Source organism: Onychostruthus taczanowskii, unplaced genomic scaffold (assembly GCF_017590055.1).
Source record: "Onychostruthus taczanowskii isolate IOZ18803 unplaced genomic scaffold, ASM1759005v1 scaffold75, whole genome shotgun sequence".
Lineage (NCBI taxonomy): Eukaryota > Metazoa > Chordata > Aves > Passeriformes > Passeridae > Onychostruthus > Onychostruthus taczanowskii.
In genome coordinates this window covers 4,097,317-4,121,460 of record NW_024505339.1, presented here as the reverse complement: position 1 = coordinate 4,121,460, position 24,144 = coordinate 4,097,317, and the positions used below count along the sequence as shown (strand labels likewise).

The 24,144-nt window shown below is 48.7% G+C and overlaps 4 protein-coding genes across 5 annotated transcripts in view; 2 read left to right on the top strand and 2 right to left on the bottom strand.

Moving 5' to 3' along the window:
* LOC121345723 (complement C1q binding protein) lies at positions 1-4,954 on the top strand (the record flags this gene model as incomplete). Its single annotated transcript, XM_041422859.1, has 6 exons — positions 1-118; positions 664-814; positions 1,621-1,708; positions 2,290-2,385; positions 3,012-3,134; positions 4,540-4,954. Coding segments are annotated over 6 exons (726 nt in total), but the record flags the coding sequence as incomplete, so codon positions are not given.
* Positions 4,955-5,212: 258 nt separating this feature from the next.
* RPAIN (RPA interacting protein) lies at positions 5,213-8,738 on the bottom strand. The gene is made up of 7 exons (XM_041422826.1): positions 8,638-8,738; positions 8,102-8,281; positions 7,520-7,583; positions 6,929-7,043; positions 6,246-6,309; positions 6,020-6,154; positions 5,213-5,425 (listed from the first exon to the last, which is right to left on the bottom strand). The coding sequence occupies exons 1-7, from the start codon at positions 8,713-8,715 to the stop codon at positions 5,396-5,398; spliced, it is 666 nt and encodes a 221-aa protein (XP_041278760.1). The 5' UTR covers positions 8,716-8,738; the 3' UTR covers positions 5,213-5,395.
* Positions 8,739-8,794: 56 nt separating this feature from the next.
* NUP88 (nucleoporin 88) lies at positions 8,795-18,712 on the top strand. Its single transcript, XM_041422824.1, has 17 exons — positions 8,795-8,958; positions 9,355-9,524; positions 10,137-10,262; positions 10,476-10,562; positions 11,606-11,782; positions 12,729-12,912; positions 13,324-13,474; positions 14,076-14,174; positions 14,299-14,389; positions 14,722-14,823; positions 15,705-15,863; positions 16,277-16,402; positions 16,910-16,975; positions 17,198-17,278; positions 17,588-17,714; positions 18,069-18,187; positions 18,489-18,712. Exons 2-17 carry the CDS (start codon positions 9,451-9,453, stop codon positions 18,550-18,552), a joined length of 1,833 nt encoding a protein of 610 aa, XP_041278758.1. The 5' UTR covers positions 8,795-8,958; positions 9,355-9,450; the 3' UTR covers positions 18,553-18,712.
* A 221-nt stretch (positions 18,713-18,933) lies between these two features.
* The window catches only part of RABEP1 (rabaptin, RAB GTPase binding effector protein 1), a 47,340-nt gene continuing 42,129 nt past the window's right edge, over positions 18,934-24,144 (bottom strand). For both annotated transcript variants that reach the window (XM_041422875.1, XM_041422876.1), the window contains exon 18: positions 18,934-22,759. In XM_041422875.1, coding sequence (XP_041278809.1) covers positions 22,658-22,759 — 102 coding nt within the window. In that variant the 3' untranslated portion in view covers positions 18,934-22,657. The remainder of the gene's footprint in view (positions 22,760-24,144) is intronic.

Below are 24,144 nucleotides of genomic sequence, written 5' to 3'. Positions count from 1 at the left end.
GCCCTGGCGCGCTCGCTGTGGCAGCTGGGCGGCGGCGCGGGGCGGACGGCGCTGCTGCGGCCGCGGCGGGGCTCGGCCGGCCGCGTGTCCTGCGGCTGCGGCGGTCTGCACACCGAGGGTGAGCGGGGACGGAGCGGGGCCGCCCTTGGGAGGGCGCGGGGCGGACACGTGCTCTGCACCCCCTCCATGCTGGGAAGCACGTGGGGCGGCGGGGCTTTCCCTACTGCCCTTCTTTCCTAAGGCAACTCCCCCTAATCCCGCTTTTCCCTAAACCACCTATTTCCCTAAATTCCGTCACCGCCTAAGCCCGCTTTTCCTCTACACCCCCTTCGCTACCTCCTTTTTCCCTACTGACCCTTACCTAACCTCCTTTTTCCCCAATCCCCCGTTCCCTAACCCCCTTTCTTTTCCCAAACCCCCTTTTCCTACCCGCCCTTCCCTTAACCCCACTCCCCTTTTCCTTAACCCTCCCTTTTCTTACTCCCCTCTTTCCTTACCCTCCCTTTCTCTAAATCCCCCTTTTCCTAACCCCCTTTCCCTAACCCCGTTTCCAACATGTCTTTTACCAACACCCCTTTCCCTGAACTCACCCCCCACCCCTTTCCTTCATTCCCCCCTCTCTATCACCCTCCCTTTCCCTAACCCCATTTTCTTTCTCGCCAGGGGACAAAGCCTTTGCGCAGTTCCTGACGGACGAGATCCAGGAGGAGAAGAAGATCCAGAAGCACAAGTCCCTGCCCAAGGTCTCCGGAGGGTGGGAGCTGGAGGTCCACGGCACGGAGGCCAAGCTGGTGCGGAAGATCGCGGGGGAAAAGTGAGTGGGGTCCGGGAAGGGTCCCCAGCACCCGAGGGAGGGTGGCTGGGTCACAGTGACCAGGTTTCTCCATGTGCTCACAGCCCAGACTGCACCCTGCAAAGGCTCTTTTTTGTGACCACTCTGGGGCCAAAGGCACTTTTTTCACACCAGTTTGTTACTGTGTTTTGTGTTACAAAGTTTCACGTGGTCTTCCTGTTTTAAAAATAACAGTTCGGTAAAACTCGAATGATAAGAGCAGGATCTGGCAACCAGAACCTCCTGCCAGGTACTGGAGTCAGGAATAAGAAACGAACTGTGAATGGAGTGACAGAATTGAACTTTGCTGGAATAAAGGCTCTGGAGTTAACCCTTACCAGTCCCTGGTAGAATTGAGAGGGTATTGGAATGACCCAGGAAATACAAAAATAAAATGGAAAGCGCCTGATGGTGTGTATTGGATATGTGGGAGAAAAGTGTACAGTGAATTACCTCAGAAATGGAAGAGCTCATGCACTTTAGGAATTATCAGGCCAGTGTTCTTTACCCTGCCCAGATCAGAGAGCAGCTCATTGGGGGCACCCTTATTCAAAACCCTTAACAGAAATAAAAGATAGTTAAGGAAAAAAATCCCCATCATAGGTGGGAGTTTTACCAAAAAAAAAGTGGGAGCACTTGGAGGGGGCAGCTTCTCCCAGGTGTTTATTTTAACTGCAGTGCCTGGTTTTGTTCACACTGTGTGAATTCTGAAGGAGGGCTCAAAAGACCCGTTCTGATGGGCATTTTTTGGGTGTGTTCAAAAAGAATTGTTTCTGTTTCTTGTGCAGGATAACGGTTACATTCAACATCAATAACAGCATCCCACCCTCAGCTGAAGAGGACACGCAGGAGCAGCAGAAACCTGATGAGCAGGAGGTAACTCAGCCTTGATGTGCATTTAATGTTGGGGACACAGATTAAAGTTGAAATCTTGCCTTAGGGAAGTTGGAGCCTTGTCCTCAATTGTTGAGGCTTTTTCTTATGTGATATTTGGGAGCATTAAGTCACAAAATTCAGATTTTCCGGGGCTGCCTGTCCCCTGGCTGTGACTTGCCTCTCTGCTGCAGAAGGGCAGAGATGAGGAGAAATAAGGAGAAATTAGAGGAATTCTGAGACTTTCTAGCACCTTCCAAAAGGGTCTACAGGAGAGTGGGAGAGGGAAACTTTGTACAAGGGAATGGAGTGACAGATTAAGGGGGGATGGCTTTTAACTGACAGGGAGTGGGGCTAAATTGAGTATTGGGGGAGATTGTTCCCTGTGAGGGTGGGGAGGCCCTGGCACAGGGAGGTTGTGGCTGCCCCATCCCTGGAAGTGTCCAAGATTAGGCTGGATGGGGCTTGGATCAACCTGGGATAGTGGAAGGTGTCAGGGAATACCCAGTGCTGGCTGGGCTGTGCTGTGATTGCTTTGGCTCCTGTTCAGATTCCAGAGCTGATGCAACTGTTCTCTTATTTAGCCTGAACTTACATCAACTCCAAACTTTGTTGTGGAAGTAATAAAAGATGATACAAAACAGACCCTTGTGCTTGACTGCCATTTCCCTGAAGATGAGGTGAGTATCACTGTGCCCCTCTTGGATTTAACTGCTCTTTGTAATCTCTTGCTTTTCTGAATCAGCACAGTATTCAGCCTCCTCTTAGTTCTTTATTTTTCTTAATCACAAAAAAAAGGCTTTGTGTTTGCAAGAATAGTGGGGAGGAAATGTTTATGACATTTCTCACATCCTGTCCTGGTGTTTCTGGTCAGCTGCTTATTGGGCTCTTTATTGAATTACAGTAGAGAAGTAGGTGTTAAAAAAGGAGGGGAGAAAATAAAATTTAGAGCTTTTGCTCACACTGGTATTTGTGGTTTATTTTGTAAATGTTAGGAGGTGTTTAACAGCCAGTCTTGGCTGACAAAGATGAGACAGACACGGGAAGATGTGTTTAGAGCCACACAGAAGTTTTTATATATTTGTAAAATTCAGGCTGCTGATTTCCATGGCTGCACAAGCTTAGAGGATTTCCTGAGTTCTGTGCCTGTCTGTCCTTGTCCTCACAGGCAGGGTGGGAGGGGAGAGGCACAGCTTGTCTGGCCTTGGGGCTTTTCCTGAGGTATTCCCAGCCTGGGGATGAGCTGGCTGAGTGAGCCCACTAATTGCAGCTAATTGCGTGTCTTGCATTTGTTTTCCTGCTTCAGATTGGACATGAAGGAGAGGAAGAAAGTGATATTTTCACAATTAGAGAGGTCAGCTTCCAGCCCACTGGAGAAACTGACTGGAAGGACACCAACTACACCCTCAACACGGATTCCCTTGACTGGGTAGGTGCTGCTAAAGGCACCTGGCTGTGCCTCTGCTCCTGGGCTGGCAGTTAAACCTGTCTGGATGTCTGAGACAGGCTGGCCCTGCTCTGCCCCTGAGCTGGTGGTTCTGCTGCAGACTGAGGGTGTTCCATGGTCCCAGGGTCGTGCACTGCTGGTGGCATTACCAGGAAACAGGACAGACAGGAGGAACTTCTTCCTTTCCAGATTTTATAGGTGGATTTCCCAGCAGGGAATCGCATTCTGGAAATGCTTTGACACTTGTTAAACATCTTGTGGTCTGTGTTTAACAATGTGGCTTATCAGACACCATGTGTAGGTAAAAGCATCTGTGTGTGGTATCTGAAAAAATACATTGTGTCCTGGTTTTCCAGGTGTGTTGTTAGAGTTGTAACACTAAACATATGCACTAGAAACTGTGTGTTCTCAATGCCAGGATTTCAAAAGCTATAATTTTTAGTTTGAGGCTGTCATATGTTTAAAACTGAAAGTAGAAATAAGTCCTAGAGTGTATCCCCTTGAGAAGCATTCATGTCAAAATTGCTTTGTGTGCTGTAGACCATCTCATACTGATTATTCTTTTTTTTTCCCCTAAGACATTAAATTAATTGAAAATACGTATGAAAAGGAAAAAGTTCATGCTGTAACATTTAAGCTTTTCAAACAAACTTGTACATCAGATACCTTTTCAAAGTGTTAGTTCACTCCTGGTAGAGGGGACAGGCAGAGTTTGGCCTGTGTCATCCTTGACACACTTCCCCTGATGACCCCACAGTCTGGGGATCTCCAGGATGCAGCTCATTTCTAGTGTTGAGTTTGGGTTTTTATTACGTGTTCCATGGCCCTTTCTGTGCAAATGTTCCACCCAAGGTTGGGCCTGCCCTCCTGGTGCCTTGAGAGGCTGCCTAGAACAGAGGCTAGGCACTGCTAGAGGAATAAAATAGGGATTTATTAAAAGGCCTTAAAGGATACAAGAGCCCAGCCAGGGCTGCACCCAAGTCATGAGTCTTCACACTTTTATAAGTTTTGGTGCATTTCCATATTGGGGTTAATTGTCTAATTCCAGCTCCAGGTTATGCAGTCCCATCCTCCCAGATTGCTCTCCTCATTTTGCTGTTTGCACTTTTTGGGCCCAAAGCTGCGGTGGTGTCCTTGGTTCTCAGGCTGGAAAAGGATTGTTTTGTCTGACTGAGCTGTGAGGAGAACTTGCTAACACTTTATATGAACTTCAGAGTCACACACGAATGCAGTACAGAATCTGGAAAATATGAAAGCTAAACATTAAAGCATCAGTGGGAGCTGGGCCTGATTTTCCTGGGAGGAAGTGCCATTTGCCAGGGGACATTTTAATGCACCCCCTCTCCAACTGTGTTCCACTAAGGAAGGTTTCTGTTCCTTGCTCCAGGCTCTCTATGATCACCTGATGGATTTCCTGGCTGACAGAGGAGTGGACAACACCTTTGCTGATGAGTTAATAGAGCTCAGCACTGCCCTGGAGCACCAGGAGTACATCAAATTCCTTGAAGACCTTAAAAGCTTTGTCAAATGTCAGTAGGTCAGGCTAGGAAACTTGGCCTCAAGTGTGGGTATTCCACAGTGCTGCTTCATCCAGCAATACCCAAATATATCTTCACAGTGGATACAGAGAGTAAGTAACTTGGAAGGTGCAGAAGGAGGATTCTCACTTGGATTTGGGGATTTGCAGTGATGGTGCAGCCCCAGTCGAGTTCTCCAATGCTACAGGCCGGAATTGCCTCGCCCTGCATGGGGCTTTTTGTACAATTAAGAGTGAATGTGAAGAATAAAAACTGTTCAACATATCACTGAAAAGGGTGGTTTCTCTTCTTCCTGCTCTACCAGAGCTGCCATGAAAGTGATGGCAGTTTCTCTGTGCCACAGCTGCTCACAGTAGTTGTGGCAGTGATGGTTGAGCACTTCTTAAACCGGTGCCTCCAATTGCTGTTTGAAGGTTTTAAGTTTATTTATTTAAGATTCATATAAACTCAAAGAGAAAGCTGAAGTCCAGTATGAGCTGTGTGATCACTGATGTAGTATTAAAGACAACACCAAGGCCAAAATAAACTAAATATATTTATTTCAAAACATGTCCTGTGTGGTTAAAAGTGCAGGTCAAGGCAATACTACTGCCTTTTGGAGTGTCTTTGACACAGCAGTTAGAAATATGTACACAAGAGTCCTAGCAGCTCTGGGTGAGGTTTAGTATTGAAGTCTTCCAGAAGTAAAGCAGCAGCTGAATCAGCTTATAGGAGAATCATCCAGGAGTCACAGACCTTTACAAAAAAGTTGAACAGAGAACTGTGTTAATGTATAAACTTCAAAACTATTTGAACAGGAAAAATTATTGATTGAGGAAGAAAAAAAAATCACAGAAGAGTTGCTGAGCACTGGCAGAGGCTGCCCTGGGCAGTGGTGGAGTCACCATCCCTGGAGAGATTCAAGACATGTAGATGTGGAACTTGGGGACATGGGGCAGTTGTGGCCTTGGCAGTGCTGGGGGAATGGCTGGACTTGATGTTAGATCCAGACACCTGGATGAAGTTTTTTAAAGTAATTTTTAAAACTTTTCTTCATTAACCACTTATCTGAACAGATGGTGCGTACAAGACTTAGAAGTTGTTGGGTAAAGTTAGGGCACTAAATTTGACAGATCCTTGAAAAATTCCCTAATCCAGCAGTTAAAGGTGTGTACTTTGGAACTTCTCTTTTATGGTTACTGGTGGTCAAAGGTAAAGCCGTTTCCAAGGAATTTTGTGAAAAAACAGGCACACAAACCCAGGGCTCAACAGCCTTGTGGTTTTTGCCCATGTAATTGAGCCATGGATCCAAGCAGGGATCCTTTCCAGGAAGCTGACATTCACACTCACTGGGCAGCTCATCAGCAGACTGGCTTCCTCCTCCATGCCACTGGTGACTGTGAACTCGGGGCTGTGCGGGCACCTCTGACTGTGCTCCGTCAAGGAGCTTTCCAGAAGTGACCGAAGCTTCCCTTCTGTCATATCCTGAGAATAATTCATTAAAAGTCAGCTGAAGTAGCTTAAAGCTGCCTCTGCAGCAGCAGAGATACCACACACACGTCACAGTGCAGCTTACCTGTGTGCTGATGTACAGCCCACACTGGCAACAAACCAAGTGAGCCTTCACAGACAGGTTATTCCTGGGAAGAGCAAACAATGACATCATGACACCCAGAACAAGGGAAGATTTTAGCAAGAAAAAACCCAAAAACAACTCAGCACCCCCCCATTAGATTTAGATCATTGCTCAGGCATTTTTATTTTGTTGAAATGAACAGCAGCCTCTCCCTGCATGTTTCGAAGCCCAGACTGTTACTATGATATTTGTATGGCAATCCTTTGCTAGGATTTTTCTCTTTTTGTAGTTGAGAAGCTTCAGAAAAGAAATGTAAACAATAACTATCTGATAGCTGTGGAATGTGATCTAGATATTGTTTACCAAGAGGTGCATCCTTGATTGGTCCACGTGGATTGTTTCTATTTAATGACCAATCCATGGTCTAGCTGTGTCACTTTGAGAGTCACAGGTTTTTGTTATTTGTTTCATTCTATTCCTTTCTAGCTTTCTGATAAATTCTTTCTCTCTATTCTTTTTAGCATAGTTTTAGTATAGCATTTTAATATAATATAATAAATCAGCCTTCTGAAACAGAGTCAAGATTCTCATCTCTTCCCTTGTCCTGGGCCCCTCGAACACAACCACACCAGACTGCTGCAGGAGAGTGGGGAATCTGATTCCAATGCCAAGGGCTTTCTTACTTCCTACATACTGGGCAGATGACCCTGTCAGTGGCATCCAGGCCGTCCAGCACGGCGTTGAGACATTCCTCATCGAAGCGCAGGCTCCGCTCGTACTCCTCGATGACCAACTGCTCTGCAAGAACACAGCACAGCCAAGCACCCTCAGGGCCTGCTGGGCAGCCCAGGCAGAGCTGCTGCCCACATGCAGGCTGGGCTGCATATCACTTTCTAAGAACTTTTACTCCTCTGAGTCAGATTTCTACGCTTGGTGAAATCATTCTTGCTAATCCAGTTTTTTCTGTGGCTCAGCTCGTCTCATGCTTTCTGATCAGCACTTGAGAAACATCCTGAATTGATTTATAAAGGTTCCTAGAGCTAACAGATCTCAGTCCTGTTTCTCTGGCCTCCCTCACAGGCCTTAAAATGCCACTTAAACTCTTAAAACTGCGAGAAGAGGTCTCAATGCCTCAAAGCCTCCACAAGATTTCTGAGGAGGCTCTTCCCCTGTATCACATGGTTTGCAGGAAACAAGGAGTGCAGCCTCAGTTGTTGTGCATTACCAGGAAGTTACACACCAAACACAAGTCAGAGGATGTGTAAAGATCTTACCTTGCAAGATCAGTTCTTGTTGGATCTCTTCCAGCACTGCCAGCTCATCAGGGTCCTCCAGCATCTGAAAGGTGAATCAGTCAGTGATCCTCCCATGCCAGCCACCTTCTCACTTCCAGCACCTGGCTGAGCAACATAAATTCACTCTTATTCTCCTGTCTATCAAATCCCTCTATTTGCAAACCCATGCACTGTGGGAAGCAACCTGTACTGTAAACACATGTGCAGAGCCAGCCAGAAGGGATCCAAGCACAGCCTGTCCAAGGACTTGCTTTTTAAGACATTCAGGTTTCATTTCCATTCTCAGAAGAGGGAAGTGACAACCACCTATAAAAAGCACAGATGAGGAAACACAACCCTCTGCTGTGATCCACAGGCTGTTTGTGAAGGAAGTAAGGAATTTCCCCACTCATGCCCGAAGGCACTTTCACAGCTCAACACCCTTCCTGGCAGAACCGGCAAACCCTGAGGCTCTTGAGTTTTTTCAGCTCCAGTGAGAAGCTGAAGTGAGACCCGCAGGGAGCTGTATTTGATACTCCTGCATCACACACGTGGTGTTGATGCCGGGGACGCAGCACTGACCTGCTCCATGGACTGCTCTCCGCGGAGGCCGGGCAGCCTGTCCCGCAGCTCCTGCCACTCCTGCTCCATCACCTCCTGCACCAGCAGCGCGCCCGGCGCCGCCCCGCACGCCCCGTCCCCGGCCTGGCGGTAGCGGTCCAGCAGCTTGGCCCGGCTGCTCCTCAGCCGCTCCATGCAGCGCTGCGGGGAGGGGAGAGCGCCCGGGGCCGTCAGCGCGGGCTCGGGCGGGACACGGCGGGTACCGGGGCGGGGGGAGCCGGGGGGCGAGGCACGGCGGAGGGGCGCGTCCCAGAGGGCCGAGACAGCGGGAATCCCTGAGGGGGGCACGGGGGGTACCGGGGCCGGCCACGTCCCGAGGGGCTGCAGGGGGGTGGGACGGCAGCTCCCGGCGGGGTGCCGCTGGGCGCCGGCAGAAGGAGCTCGGGGCCCGGTTCACCGCCCCAGCGGGACCGCTGCGGCCAGCCCCCGGGGGACCGAACCGGGTCCAAATGAGGAGAGAGCCCACGCACCCCCCTCGCAGCCCCGTCCCCGCTCACCCTGCGGTACGTCTCCCTCCAGGGCGGCCCGCCCGGGCTCTTGTACCGCGCTCGGTGCCCCTGCACCGGCGCCTCCATCGCGCCGAGCCCACAGCGCGCCCGGCCCGCAGGGCACGCCGGGAAATGTAGTCCTCTGGCGGCGGCGCCCATTGGCCGCGCGGGCGCGCGCCCGCCGCCCCCCGCCCGCCGCGGCTCCGCGACCTCCTGTGCGGGCTGGGCTCCGACCTGCTGCTCTGGGACGGGCCCGCCGCCGCCCTGCTCGCCCTCGGCCTGCGCCGCCTCGGCACCGGCACCGACCCCGCCGCGCTCGGCCGCTACCAGGTGCCGCCCGGGGCTGAGCGAGGGAGGGCCGAGGCGGGGATTGAGGGGAGCAGGGCGATGTGAGGGGAGAAGGAGGAAGACTTCTGAAACAGAGTCAAGATTCTCGGCCGTGCGGAGAGGAGGGGGTGTGAGGGGTTGGGCGGACCGTGAGGGGATGTGGGAATGTGCGGAGAGGATGTGGGGGGATGCGAGCTGTGAGGGGAGGAGGGCCGTGGTGGGCACGGGGTTTAGGGGGTCTGTTCTCGAAGGAGCATCATCATCCCTCAGCCCGCCCTGGGGTGTCTTTCCCCAAGGAACCCACTGCTTTGTGTCTCTTCCGTGCCATGAAGATCACCATCCAAAATAAAGATAAGCTGCACTTCTGCGAGTGCTTCCCTGTAACATTTCTGTTTTCAGACTCTTCTGTGCATAAACCCGCCCCTTTTCGACGTGCACCAGACGCTGCTGAGCCCTGCCCAGCACCATGTGGCGCTCATTGGTACCAAGGGGCTCATGGTGCTGGAGCTGCCCAAACGCTGGGGCAAGAATTCCGAGTTTGAAGGTGGGAAATCCACGGTGAACTGCAGGTGGGTGAGACCTCAGGTGAATAATGACACCCTTGTCCTGCCACTCTTCCTCCACAGCCTCCTTTTCTTGGGATTAGGCAGATACAGAAGGCACTGGTGGAAGGTACAGGTTGTACTGGGGTTGTGGGGCAGTCATGAATGAAATTATTTTGGCTCAAATACTTGCTGCTTGTCAAGTAACCCAAACAAAACCTTCTAAGCTTATTGGAAATACTGAGGAGCAAGATGCTCCTCTAGCATTCTCTAGCTTTCCACTGAATCATGGAATGGTTTGGGTTGGAAAAGACCTTAAAGGCCAGCAAGTTCCAACTCCTGCTATGGACAGGGACACCTTCCACTAGACCAGGCTGCTCCGAGCCCTGCCCAGCCTGGTCTTGGACATGTCCAGAGATGGGGCAGCTCCTCTGGGTCTTTCAGCTGTGGCAGCTAAAAGCAGATATTTGGGTGGAAATAACAGAGGGCTTCAAGTTAAAGCTGCTTTCCAACTTCCATAGCACAGATAAAGACTCTGAAACCTTTTCATTGTGTCTGTAGCTCTTCTTGTCCCCACTTCCCTTTAGAAGTAGCCTGTGTGTTCCTGGTCACAGTGCAAGTCTCTGCTCTGTATTCCAGCACCATTCCTATTGCGGAGCGGTTCTTCACCAGCTCAACATCCCTGACTCTGAAGCATGCAGCCTGGTACCCCTGCGACACCATGGAGCCCCACATTGTGCTCTTGACATCAGATAACACCATAAGGTAAGCCCCATTTGTGTTTGATTATCTGAAGTGTTGTTTTTTTGTCATGTCCAGCCTTAATTTGTCACTGGGTATTTGCATCCTGCCATTTTTACCAGAGTTAGCATTCAAAAAGTAGGATGGCAGGAATTTGAGAGTGGCTGATATTGCTGTCAGCAGGGAATGTGCAGCACTGCCAGCAGAGTGAACATGGCTGATGTTTCTTTCCCCCAGGTTTTACAGTCTGAAGGTGCCTCACACACCCATCAAAGTGATTGTGCTTTCAGACACTGAGGAGGAGACTCTTACCATCAAAACAGGGTTGGTGTGGCTTCTTGTGTTTTGAAATGCTTTTGCAGAATATTCAGTATTCTCAGTTGTGTTTTTAATGGATAAGTGATAGATGTGCCTGAAAATTTCATATGAGTTCTACAGTGCTAGCACTTCTTCATAGCAGAGTACCTACACTTTTCCGCAGAATATTCAGTATTCTCAGTTGTGTTTTTAATGGATAAGTGATAGATGTGCCTGAAAATTTCATATGAATTCTACAGTGCTAGCACTTCTTCATAGTAGAGTACCTACACTTCTCCCTCTCCTTCACTTTCTTTCTCTTGCTTCTCTTGCTTCTCTTTCTTTCCTCTCCCTCTCCTCTCCCCCACCCTTCTAGAGCAAAGTGGTGACAAACTACAGTCAAGTGTTTTTAATGGATAAGTGATAGATGTGCCTGAAAATTTCATATGAGTTCTACAGTGCTAGCACTTCTTCATAGCAGAGTACCTACACTTTTCCCTCTCTCTTATCTCTCTTCTCTCTCTTCTCTCTCTTCTCTCTCTTCTCTCTCTTCTCTCTCTTCTCTCTCTTCTCTCTCTTCTCTCTCTTCTCTCTCTTCTCTCTCTTCTCTCTCTTCTCTCTCTTCTCTCTCTTCTCTCTCTTCTCTCTCTTCTCTCCTTCTTCCCTCTCCTCTCCCCCACCCTTCTAAAGCAAATGGTGACAAACTGTACAGTGAAATGTTTGTCAGAGTAGCAGCTTGAAAAACACACCTTGACTGTAAGATGAGGTTAAGAAGGGGGTTTTGAGTGAGGAATGTAGAAAATAGTTTATATTTTTATTTCCCTCTTGGCCTGGTTGGAAGCAGAGCTCTTGCAGCACAGAGTGGTGTCTCTCACAGGAATACCAGAACCCCTCTTGCATCCTCTGAAGCTGCGGGGGCACTGCAGGAGCCGTGTGCCGTGTCAGGGGTGTCACTGACACCCTTTTGTCGCTGGCACTGCGGGTGGGGTGGGGTTTGGCAGGGATTTGGCAGCACATCAAACACCGTGCTCTCAGTCCTTGCTGACCCAGCTGGTTGTGCCCTGTCCCAGGAGAGCCTACACAGCGTCCCTGGGCGAGACCGCCGTGGCCTTCGACTTCGGGCCGCAGGTGCCGGTGCCGAAGCACGCCCTGGGCCAGCGCGGCAGCGAGGAGGTGCTGGGCTACCCCCTCTACATCCTCTATGAGAATGGAGAGACCTTCCTCACCTACGTCAGCCTGCTCCAGAGGTAGGCTCTGACCCTCAGGGCTCGCGGGGTGCTTGGATGTGCAGTGCTGGGGTGAGAGAGTCACCTCTCAGCTTGGCTGGGACTCTGTGAGGGATGCTGGGCTGAGTTATCTTGTATTGCAGCCTGTTCTGTCTCTGTGGTAGTGCTGATAGACTGGAATCCAAAACCAGTGTGTCATCCTTTCTCATCCAAACGTTATGGGTGCAGCTTCCATTGCTCAGAATGCACTATGCATTATTTACCACCAGCAATCTGATATGGAGGCACAGGGCTGTAAAAAGATCAGTGGGTCTAAGGCTGTTCAGTGTATTTTGTGGCACAGACATCCTTAGCTTTGGATGAGGCTCATTGAGCCAGGGGCATCCTAGGAAAAGAAAAACTTGAAGAGCATAGGGGGTTCACAGCCATGTTCTGCAATGGAAAGTCAGGATGATAATCAAGAATAAAATATGATACAAGAAGTATTTACTTTAGAAAACTGAGAAGATGATGCAAGACTTAAAAGTTAGATCTTGTGTATCTGAACATTAAAGAGTGTGGTACTTGGGTTAGAAACAGCACTGTGTGCCTCTGCACTGAGATCTGTCTGCAGGCAGAGAGATAGCCTTAGTCCATCTAAAGTTCTGCCCAAAGAAATGCCACAGCACAAAATGCTGCATGTGAAGTGCAAGAAACCAACGGAGTAACCATTAACTTGAGCTTTCCATGCGTATTTTGTGTTCTTGTATGGAAATGTTTCCTCGTGAATTTTTGAAGTGCAGCTTTGGTTGCTTTCAAAGCGTAAAATGAGCTCTGATTTCCCCTCTGAGATCTCCACCAAGGAGCTGCAGGTCAGACTTGCAATCTGCAGCAGTCTAATGGGACTCAGAACTCCAAGCCCTTGTTTGACAGCCGTGGGGAGTCCCCCTGCAGAGCTGTGCTGAGAACAAACGCATCGTCCTTGCAGCACTGGCAGCCTGGGGAAGCTGCTGGGCCCCCTGCCCATGCACCCGGCTGCCGAGGACAACTACGGCTACGACGCCTGCGCCGTGCTGTGCCTGCCCTGCGTTCCAAACATCCTGGTCATTGCCACCGAGTCGGGAATGCTCTACCACTGCGTGGTGCTGGATGGAGAAGAGGATGATGAGCAGGTACCTTGGCTTGCTTTGGTGTTTTTCTGTAGGTATTTTTGTTTCTTTAATCCAAGTTCTTGCTGCAAGGTGGCAGGATGCCTGGAAGTGTGTGCCAAGTGCCAAAGCTGCATTCTTTTGGAATGAGGTAGTGAGTCTTCCTCCTGTTTCAGCCAGTCCCTGTGGCTCCCTGACACTTTTATTTTAACTCTCAGTCCTGTGTACCCTGAAAATAGATCAGTTTATGATCAAATTTACTAGGATCTAATTTAAGGAGGATTTTCTAAGAAACCCTGGGTTTGAGTTAATTTTTTTAAGTAAACTTGAACTACATTCCTTGACAATTAAATCTTGTAAGTCTTTCTTGATGCTGTTTATGTTGGCATTCCTATTTACATGATGTCTGACAGAAGAATTCAATGCTCTTTCCAGTCAGAGAAGTCCTGGGACCCAAGATCCGATCTTATTCCTTCCCTGTACGTGTTTGAATGTGTTGAGCTGGAACTTGCACTGAAACTGGCCACAGGAGATGAGGAAGATCCTTTGGAGTCTGACTTCTCTTGCCCAATCAAGCTGCACCGAGGTAGGGTTGTTCATTCTGTGGCTTTTTATTCCACCATTTAGGATCCAGTTATTTGCATGTTCTCGTCGGTGTCAGACAAACGGGGGTCAGAGTAAGGATTTGCCTGATGCCCTCAATAAAGCTGTGGAAGGAGCAAGCCTGGGAGGGGCTCCAGTGTAGATTACACATGGTCAGTACAAAATACTGTCATCTGAGGGTTATAAAGTCTTAAGTTTCTGCATCTGTGCTGATCTGTGAGTGTGAGGGAGTTCTGTGGGGAGGGTGATCCTGAGAGGAAGACCTGCTAATCCCATGGAATTGGGGGCAGGACAAAGTGTTTGGGTCTTTGGGAGCAAGCAGCTTGTCAGAATGCTGGTGTGCTAGTTTTAATAATCTGCCATGGAAAACCTATCTGAGTGATGCAGATGTGGTGTGACAGGAAGGGTTCAAAACAACTCATCAGTATTTTAGACTTTAACACGTCTGTCTGTTTCTGGTGCTTGCAATAAGATGTTAAAGCTGACTGGACACTAAGTTGGTACACAGGATCAGCAGTGCAGGTGTGAAGGGTGAGTGTTTCTCAGTTCAGTGCCATCTCTTACATTGTCTGCTTCAATTTCAGATCCCAAATGTCCCTCTAGATACCACTGCACACACGAAGCTGGTGTCCACAGTGTGGGCTTGACATGGATCAATAAACTGCACAAATTCCTTGGTTCAGGTGAGCGAGGGAAGTGAGGAACAGATGAACATCTGCCAGTAGCAGGCTGGTGGATGCAAGTACTACTGAGTCCCTCACCCTGCAGAGGTGTGGATCTGATGCATCCTGACATGTCTCCTTGTAGATGAGGAAGACAAAGACAGTTTACAAGAGCTGGGAGCAGAACAGAAGTGCTTTGTTGAACATATTCTTTGTACAAAACCACTGCCATGCAGGTAAAAAACCAAACTCTTTCTCAATTGCTTTTAAGTTGGGGATTGCTATGGAAAATATTTTTGTTGTCGTCTTTTGCTGCATTCTTGCCATTAAAGTAAGCTCAAAAGATTTCAGACAATACAACTGAGCAATTTGTGTATCAGGATTCTTACTGCACGGTTAGGGTAGTAGCTTAAATTCCTGTGTTTCTGTCTGAAAATCACCTGTCAGACCAGCAGAAACTTTCACTTCCATTTACCTGACCTTGGAGCATTTCCAAAATAGTGAACATGCACAACTTCAGGAACAAAGAACTTTCCTGACTGGGTAATTTTTGTGTTCTTCCCTTCAGGCAACCTGCTCCAATTAGAGGATTTTGGATCGTTTCTGATGTCCTGGGGCCCACAATGATTTGCATCACCAACAGCTATGAGTGCATTACAAGGCCTCTCTTGTATGTGGTTCTAGTTGAAGTCTATGACTGCATGGAAAGGACCAAAAAATGATATTCCTATTTTTCAATTGTTTGATTGTTTGACCACGCCAGGCTTCTGCACCTCTTAGGACACACCATGAAGTTTTGCTTTCTGAACTGGCTGAGCACTGAAGTGTTACTGTAGTAGTTACCTACTGCTGATGAGGTGTTTGTAGGGGATGTAATTAATCAGATCACTTTTAGTGAGTACTAGGACAAAAAAATGTTCTTGATGGTATTGTTGAGGTTTTTCAGTAGTGTGGATATTCTTAATGGGCTGCTGAGGTTATGTGTGCCTGAAAGGGGAAAAAAAGAAGTAGGATTTTTATTTGTGCTTCCAGTTACTTTCTTTGGAGGCGGTGGCAAAGATGCAGAGTGGTGTAAATGTGTATTTGCACAATGAAATTAACACCTTGAGGGGGTGACACTATTTTCAGCTTACTTTTTGCAGGACTCTGTTTAAGGTAGGACAGGTACCATCAGCAGAGCCAGTGTTAACATCAGGTTCTCCTAGAGACCTTTTATTTATGTCACTGTTTCTACACAGGTGGGCAGTGACCAGGCAGGGTGCTTTGTGGAGAAGGTCATGCTGCTGTTCCAGTGCCTGCCTGCCTTGTTCTGGAACTTTCTTCTCCTTAAGCCAAAGGATATTTATGATTCTTGCTAGTTTGAGCCGTGACCAAACAGGTGTGGGGATGTGAGCTTTACCTGCCCTGCTAGGGCTGGATTTACCACGTAACTGAAACAGCTGCAGTGACACAGGAACTCCACAGTGGAGGAGTGCCTCAGTTCCAGTGAGGAAGCTCTGAGCTGTTCCAGTTTGAGTGGTCTGACTGTGTTCTCCCTTGTCTGCTGTGTAGAAGCACTGTCCATCCTGCCTCGCCTCCCCTGCTGTGCACCAGAGAGGACAAGGACCTGGCCGTGTCCCCGCTGCGCATCGTGGCCGAGTCAGAGCATTCCTTCGAGAAGCACATCCAGGGCATCCTGCAGCGCAGCTCTGCCAACCCCCTGCACCTCAAGTGAGCACAGCCCTGGGGCACCTGCAGTGGGAACACTTGGGAACACTGGGTGGTGGCCAGCTCCTATTGAACAGCACATGGCCTTGGGTATGGAAGTGCTGGGGCACAGCTCCTGCCGCTGACTGGTGCCTGTGTCCCTGGGGGGATGCATCCAGGTGCAGGCTGGGAGGGGATCACCTGGTTCCAGGCTCCTGCTCAAAGCAGGGCTGCCTTCAGCTGATGAGGTTCTCACTGCTTGGCCCATTGGGTTTGGAGTATCTTAAGCTACCTTGGGATTTCCTTATGTCAAAGGGATTTCATTGTAATTCCTCACTTTCATAACAGACCCCCCCTGAGCTTTACCATAAACACTGGAAGTGGTTTAGCCTTCCAGAGGAACATATTAGTAAGATGGCAAAAATCTCAATCTTAAGATCTGCAGATAAAGATGCTGCTCCTCCCCCTGAAGAATGCCTTCAGCTCCTCAGCAGAGCCACCCAGGTGTTCAGAGAGGAATATATACTGAAACAGGACCTGGCAAAAGAGGAGATTCAGCAAAGGTAATGCACAACTCTCATAACGATGTGCTGGCATGTCTCTGTGACACAGCAGCACTGTGGGTCTAACCTGGTGAATGAGTAAATGTACTAAATGTAAAACTAACAATGAATACCAGAACTTAAAAACTAAGTAACCAGGAAACGAGGGGATGCGTTTAGTAGTTGATCTCTGTAGTGGCTTATAGGGGAAGAAAAAAATGGTAAAAACACACACATAAAGATAAAATACTTTTCTCGTGGTGTTGTCTGCCTGCCTGGGCCTGTGGGTGGCAGGAAGTCTGACCTCAGCACTAATCCTCACAAAGGAAAATTGCCATAAGTCTCTGTTCCTTCAAATCATAGTTATTTACACTACACAGGACAAAATGGGAGTTTTTTCTCACTGCCCCTTTTTCAGTGTCTTTAGTTCTTCCCACTCCCAGCATTTTCTCTGTGGTGTAAAGCCTGATTCATCTGGTTGCAAGTGGTTTGTTGTTTTGGGGTTTTTTTTGTATGTGTTTACTTCAGAGTGAAGCTGCTGTGGGGACAGAAAAAGAAACAACTGGAGGATCTGAATTACTGTCGAGAGGAGAGGTGAGTAGAAGCTGTCTCCTTTATCCAGTCACACCTCAGTGGTGGTTTGGACAAGGCCCTGTGTGGAACAGGTGACAAGGGGAGGCATTCCCAGCCACAGGGAAACCTGTAGGTTTGCTCCCTCCTCCAGCTGGCTTCTTCAGCTTCCTTGTCCTGTTCCCACACCCTGGCTTGTCCCGTGTGTGGATCTGAAGTAAGGAAGTGTTTCTCCCTCGCCTTAAGGAAAAGTTTGCGGGAAATGGCCGAGCGCTTGGCTGACAAGTATGAGGAAGCCAAAGAGAAGCAAGAAGACATCATGAACAGGTGAGTGCACACGGGGCTCTATTTCACCTCACAGCACCTGATGTCAAACAGAGTTTGCAGGCGTGGTAGGACAGAGTGGGCAGGAGCTGCAGCACTGGTTAGTTACAAGACTGGGCTGCTGAAATTCCCTGTGCTGGGGCTTGGTGTGATCGGTCTGCAGGCCCAGCCTGAGCCAGCCCCGTGCTCAGAAGGCCACCTGAGACCAGCTGGAAGGGGAAGGTGAAGCCCCTGAGACTTGGGAAGCATGGCCCAGGTGTTTGAGCAGAGCTGGGTTCCAGGGAAGTTAACTCAGAGACATTACTTTCAAAGGATGAAGAAAGTCCTTCGGAGTTTCCACTCTCAGCTTCCTGTTCTATCTGACACTGAAAAAGATATGAAGAAGGAACTGCAGACAATCCATGACCAGCTGCAGCACCTGAGCAATGCTATCAGACAGGTGAGAGGAGGAATGAGCAGGCTGGGAGGTTACTGAGCTCCTCCCTCAGTGCTGACAGACGAGTCCTGCCAACAAAGTGATGCTCTACTTGTGTTAGCAACAATGTACTAAAGGGGCTTTGGGCCCTTGGTGGTAATACAGACAGAACCTCTGCACACACTGTAAACCCTCAGAGAGCTCCCCCTTCCTCAGCCTGGCAGGGACATTTCTTCTCTTTGTGGGAAGTGAAACAGCAGATTTGAACACAGAAATAACCAGTTAATTGCAGTACAACACAGCAGTCTGTAATTAACAAGCTTCCACTGTGGCAGGCAGGACCAGCACTGACTGGGGCCTTCTCTCCTCAACTCCCAGGTGAAAATGAAAAAGGAATACCAACAGAAACAGATGGAGAAGGGGCGGAGCCCTCGCAAACCCAGCATCAGCCTCAGTGCCTACCAGAGCAAGTGCATCCAGGCTGTCCTGAGGGAGGAGTAAGTGCAAGCTGGGCTCCTCCTGAGGCACCTGATCCCTGGCACTCACGTTCAGTTCAGGTGCCTCAGGTGTCATTGAAGCCGTGCTGCAGGAGGGGCTGGGGCACAGGACGTGCAGCTCCTGAGGGCAGCACTCTGAGCAGATGTATGGAAGAGCTTTTTGCCCCAGGATGCCCGGGCAGTCTGTAACCCAGCCTGGGATGACAGGCACCGCTCCTGTTCCCTGCATCTACCATCTGAAGTGTTTCCCTTCCTGCTTAGCTCTCTGCAGCCTTTTGACTTGGGTTATTTTTTCTTGAAGGGGAGAGCACATCCGGGAGATGGTGAAACAGATCAACGACATCAGGAGCCACGTGAACTTCTGACCTGTCCCTGGAGAGGACCCTGCACCGAGGGGCTGGATGAGCTTCACCTGTCCCTGCTGTTCCCCCTTGTATATTTACCATTTGTATGTTGAACAATACACCTTTTACATATTATTTTGTAAAGAACTGTGAAATAAAATACTTTTGATATGACTCCTCACATGCTGTGGTTTTTGTTTTTGTCATGGGAAGGGGACGTGCTGCAGGTGTTTTATATTCAGGGTGTTAAGAGGGTAACTCTTGCAGCTGCCTCAGGAGTGGGGGATTGCTGCTCCCTGGGGTTATCCTGGGATGGTCTCCCAGCCTTGCTCCATCAGGGGTTCCCTGGGGGGAGGCTGTGGCAGGAGGCAGAGGAGAAAGACCAGAGGCATGCACACACACTTCAGCAGCTTTTTTTAATTTGGAACACTTTCTCCATAAAGGACACACCTTCAGTACAGTTAACAAATGGTTACACTGGAATCCTGGAGACAGCAGAATTCTACACCCACGATTGCACAGGACACCAATGGCTTGGCTCACTGGAATGCAGTATTGACTTCCAAACACTGCCTTTTGCAAAAGATGGCTCTGCAGTCCTTGCCATTACAAGGCCAATTCAGTCTCTGCTGTAGACAGACTCTAGTGGACAATAAGGAATTGTTGTCCCGCCCCCCCTGCCCTTGGAAAAGGCGCCATGGTGAAGCTCAGGGGGGACAGGAGTTACTGCACTGCTAAAACAGGGGGGCACTGCTTGGGGGGTACCAGACATGCTGCAAGAACACTTTGTACAGGTTAAGACTATACAGGTACAGGAATGCAGACAGAACTCCACCTGGGCCCTGTTACAGCCTCCACCAACAGCTCAGCCCGTCACAGCTGAGCAGTGACGCTGCCTGAGACAGGAGAACCCACCCCGGCCCCAGCCACGCTCCACAACACCCAGAACTGGAAAGAAGAGCATTTGTTTTCTCATGTTCATGAACACCAACACCAGAATCCATCATCCAGTGAGTATCTACACCAAGAGCTTTTCCTACATTTACAGTCTTTTAAACTTGCTCTGCAAATTTGGCACACACTGTCTTGTTTTGCTTTTGAAGGCCCCTTTGAGTTCAGCAGAAGCTCAGTTGCTGCTGCTGAAGCTTTGCTGTCCTTCCCCCAGGAGGAACAGCAGTTTGCAGGGAGCACATCTCCCACCACTTCTGTGAACAGCCAGGGTTCCAATTTCAAACTGAATTGTTTAGAAGTCTGACATGACAGCAGTTGGTGAAAAGGGTGACTCGTGTTCCAACACTAAAATGGTCACAGCTGGTACTGAGACAGGAGCACAGGTGTTGGGCTGGTGATGGAACAGGGAGGTGAAAAGGAAAAACCATGCAAGAGCTGCCTGACCTCCTCTCCACACCAAAGAAAGTTCCTCGAGGCACTTGTGCAGTGCCTGCTTCACAAACCAGGAAAAGCACACAGTGCACACCCTCCAGACCTGCAGATCTACCTCTGGGAACAGCTCCACAGGCCCTGGGGCTACCAAGGAGCCCAAAGCACTTGCCCCACTCCCTCCTTCCTGCCAGGCTGCAGCCATGACCTTGCCCTGACACCAGCACACCTGGGGAAAGCTGTGCCCACGAGCCATAAAAACAAACAAGGAAAAGCCCCCAGCACTGGAGCACCTGAAACGCTCTGAGCCAGCACAGCCAGGGCTGCTGAGAAGAGGCCACACACAGGGACCAGCAAGGGCTGCTGGAAGGGCAGGAACAGCCCCTTCCCCTGCTCTCTCGCACTGGGACCATCCAGAAACACGACCAGAAAATACTTCACTGTGAAAGACCTCAAGGTGCAGTTCCTAAAGAGCTCAGCTTGCTGAAGAGGGTGCAGGATGTGGTGTAGTTTTGCCCTACAAGAGGCTTCCTTACACCTCCTGCACAGGTGAAGTAGTCCCCAGTTACAGTAACTAACCCTGTAACCTGTTACACATTAGTTTTTGGCAAGGGAGGGTGGGAACAGAGAAAAAAGCTTTCCTTTCTGTTCTGCAGCTCCTACTAAAGGCCTGTAGTTTTGTCTCCAAAGTCTACCCAGCCATTGGAAAACTGAATAAAAATATCTGGTCCTGGATTTATGCATCAGGACCTGGCTGCTGTCACCCACAGTTCAGCAAATAGTGAGGAAGAGTAAAAAACCCCTAATCTGGTAATAGCCAAATAAGACTCAAGCCATACTTCAACGTCACCTTTATGTGACAGTGTCATCTCTAGACATGACAGCTCTGCCATTTGTTAGTCATTACTAAGGTGGGGAAAATTACTTTTGGGTGTCAGGATTATGAAGGGAATTAATTGCTAGGGTGAATAAAATGCTTTAATTCTTGTAATGAGTGGAAAGGAATTGAGCTTATATGATGCTTTTTTGGCTGTTTTTAAGGCATTCCTCTTCAAAACCACTGGTTCTGACTTTATGTCAGTAGCAGGATATACACTGCTAAAAATAGGATCTAAGCACTTAAAATATATAGTCATGTGCATTGCAGTTTGGAACATTTTCTGTCACTTTTGAAGGTGATGAAGAAAAGCAGATCTCCCGCCAATTATATGAAGAAAAAAACATCAAGGAATGGAGGAAAAACAAAGAAGTTTTGGACAGTGGGATCTGCTCCTTCAGCCTCCTTTTAACTGAGTTGCAAAGTCCAAGAATTGGGTTTGTACCACCAGGATCATCAACACCTGCAACAGCTCAGGAATCCATCCAGCTGTGTGCATGAACTCCAGGAGTGCAGGAGGAGGAGGAGGAGGAGGAGGGATGCTCATGTTACCTCTGGACATTTATAGAACAAGAAACCCAAACCTGGCAACTGAGTGACAACAAGAATTTCCTGCCTCTGCTGCCACATCACTCAGTGTCATTTAACTGTCTGCGAGCAGAACCAGGGGACAGCACAGGAGCCACCTCTGAGCAGTGCAGGACACCAAAGAGCTGCACTGCCCCCTGCAGCAGCACAATCCTGCAGCTCCTGCAGGTCTGTGCCCTGGCCAGGAGTGTCTGGCAGTGGTTCCCTGTGAGCTGACACGAGGCTGACCTGGCAGAGGGGTCAGGAACAGCTTCACTCAGCACCTGCCCTTCCCCAGAGAGCTCCTGCCTTCACACCTTGTGCCACCCCAGAGCAGAGCACACCTGCCCCACCTCAGGCCAATGCTCAGACATGCACATGACTTTTATCAGCTTTTTTCTGTTTGGGTTTTTTGTTTGCTTGGTTTTTTTGTTTTTTTTTTTTTTTCCACAGAGAAGGGATTCCAGGCACTGCTCAGCTTTAGGAGATGAGAAACAACCGGTTGTAGCTCCATATTCTAAATTACATTTGTGAAAAGAGATTACAAAACAGTGCATTTCTTGTGCTTTTCTTTCTGTATCTGAATTCAACAGAAAAATGGTAAGGAGTTAAATTCTCAGTACAGTGTTCTTTTTCTTTTGAATTAGCATTTATCTGTTCAGGAGATACACAGCTCACTCATATCCACATTTCAGCAGCATTCAGATTCTTCACAGAGCCAATGGTTTTTAAAAAAAAAGGTACTGAGTTATGAAATAAGATCAATATCCAGTGTCCTGCTAATAAAGTCATATTTTAATATAAAATATTCATACAGCATACTCTACACCTCATTCTCTCTGCTAGCTGAATACTGTTACTGACTATTCAAACAGAAAAACTTCAACCACTTTGCTCTTCAACGTTTTGGAGGGACAATAGTTTCCAGCAGCTACTTTGATCACAGTAGTGGGGGAAAGAACAGAGGGAAAGACAGGGGTATATGTTCCAAAACTCTATATTAGGTTACGAAGTCGGCTGAAAGAGGGAAGTTTTTCAGAATGTAAGGACTGATCCCACTCAGTGGAACACGAAACACTGCACTCATTAGTGTTTCCATTAGAAATTCTCCTTCCTACACTACAAGTCACCCTTGTGCTCTCTTCCTGCCCAGTACGAAACCTTTTCCCCTCTAGAAACAAAACTTAAGTCATTGCTCCCCTCTGTTGTCTTCTGCTCTCTCGGTTAGAGTTAAATAATAATTAATGTTGCTATAAAGATGAGTTAAAAACCCCAGACACAGCCTTGGAGCCCATCAGGGTGTCATGTTTCAGGGAGCTGATTAATGTCCGTCAGTTTTGTGTCGTTCAGGATTGCACGGATCCTCTCCAGGGAATCTGCCTGCCGGATCCTCTCCAGCTGCACCTGCAGGGAACCAACACAGGCACTGCAGTCAGCAAGGGGGCAGAGCCCAGAGCCAGGCCCAAAGGGGGAAGAGCTCACACCCAAACCCAAAGGGAGCCCCCGAGGGATCCAACATCACCAGGGGCTGAAGAAATGCAAGCTGTGAAGGAGGACAAGCTTAATTTGGGTGCAAGAATGGGAAGAAGAAGACATGAGGCAGTTGTGATTTTACAATAAATCCCCACATTCTGGGGGGTTCCAGGAATCATCAGGACTCTGTGTTTTATCTCATGTCCAGTCACTGACACTGTACTGGAAAACTGGAGCTGTGCAAAGTAAACCTTCCCAGGAGCAGCCCAACACATGCCTTGGAGGCTCTCAAGGTCACTGCCAAAATGCTCTTGGAGCAAACATCCCATTTGCAGGCTCACTCCTTGCTTTGCTGATAGTCCAATTTAAGCTATTTCCTGTCTGCTGAAAAAGGGCCCAGCAAACCTGTGGTGAAATCAATGCAAAGAGCACAACTGATTTCTTTCTCACACTCAAACTTTCACCATCTTTGCAACAGGATCTGGGCTTTCAGTTAAAAATCCCCAACTAGCATTTAATTGCTTTTTAACCCTTCCTCTGAATTGCTGATAACTAATTTGGCCAGTGGACCCCTCACACAAGGGGTACCTGCCCAGGCTCTCACTGACAAGGGCAGGCAAGGAATAACCCTGCCAAAAAACCACAGTCCTCCTCTGATGCTCATCTCACACTGTGCACAGTGCACATGGCACAAGCCATTGCTTAAACTGGAGCACAAACTGATGTGCAGTACCTGCTTAGGGCAGAAGGAAAACACAAAACACAGAGCTACAGTTCTTACTGAGCTCAAGGTTTACTAAACCACCTGCAAGTTGTGGAGGAGTCCAGCACACATTTTCAAAGTGGTGGCTGTTTGCTCTAAGAACTGCAGGACTTTAAAAACCAAAAAGTGAGGATGAGGACAAACAAGAAACAACTTCCCTAAGCAGGACAACTCAATAGTCTCCTTTGTTCTACCAATTCCTCCAGACACAGAGCCAGAGAGGACAGATCTCTATTGTCCATCCAGCTAAACTGTGTCTAGTAAACAATCTCCCACATTCTGATGTTAATTTTCCAAGTAAACCTGAATGCCTGACTCAGAAAATATGTAATTTGAATTCTGCTGGATGTCACTGAGGGCCTGGCCAAGGATCCAAGGAGATGGGGCTGAAATTCAGCACCTCCTCTGTGAGCAAAGCTGGAACATAAAGAGGGCACAAACTCTGGAAACACAGACCCTGCAGGTGAGCCCAGTCCAGCCTGGCTTCCCCAGGACACTGACAGTCCCTCTGCACACAAACTGCAGCAGAGAACAGCCTGACAAACCTGCATCA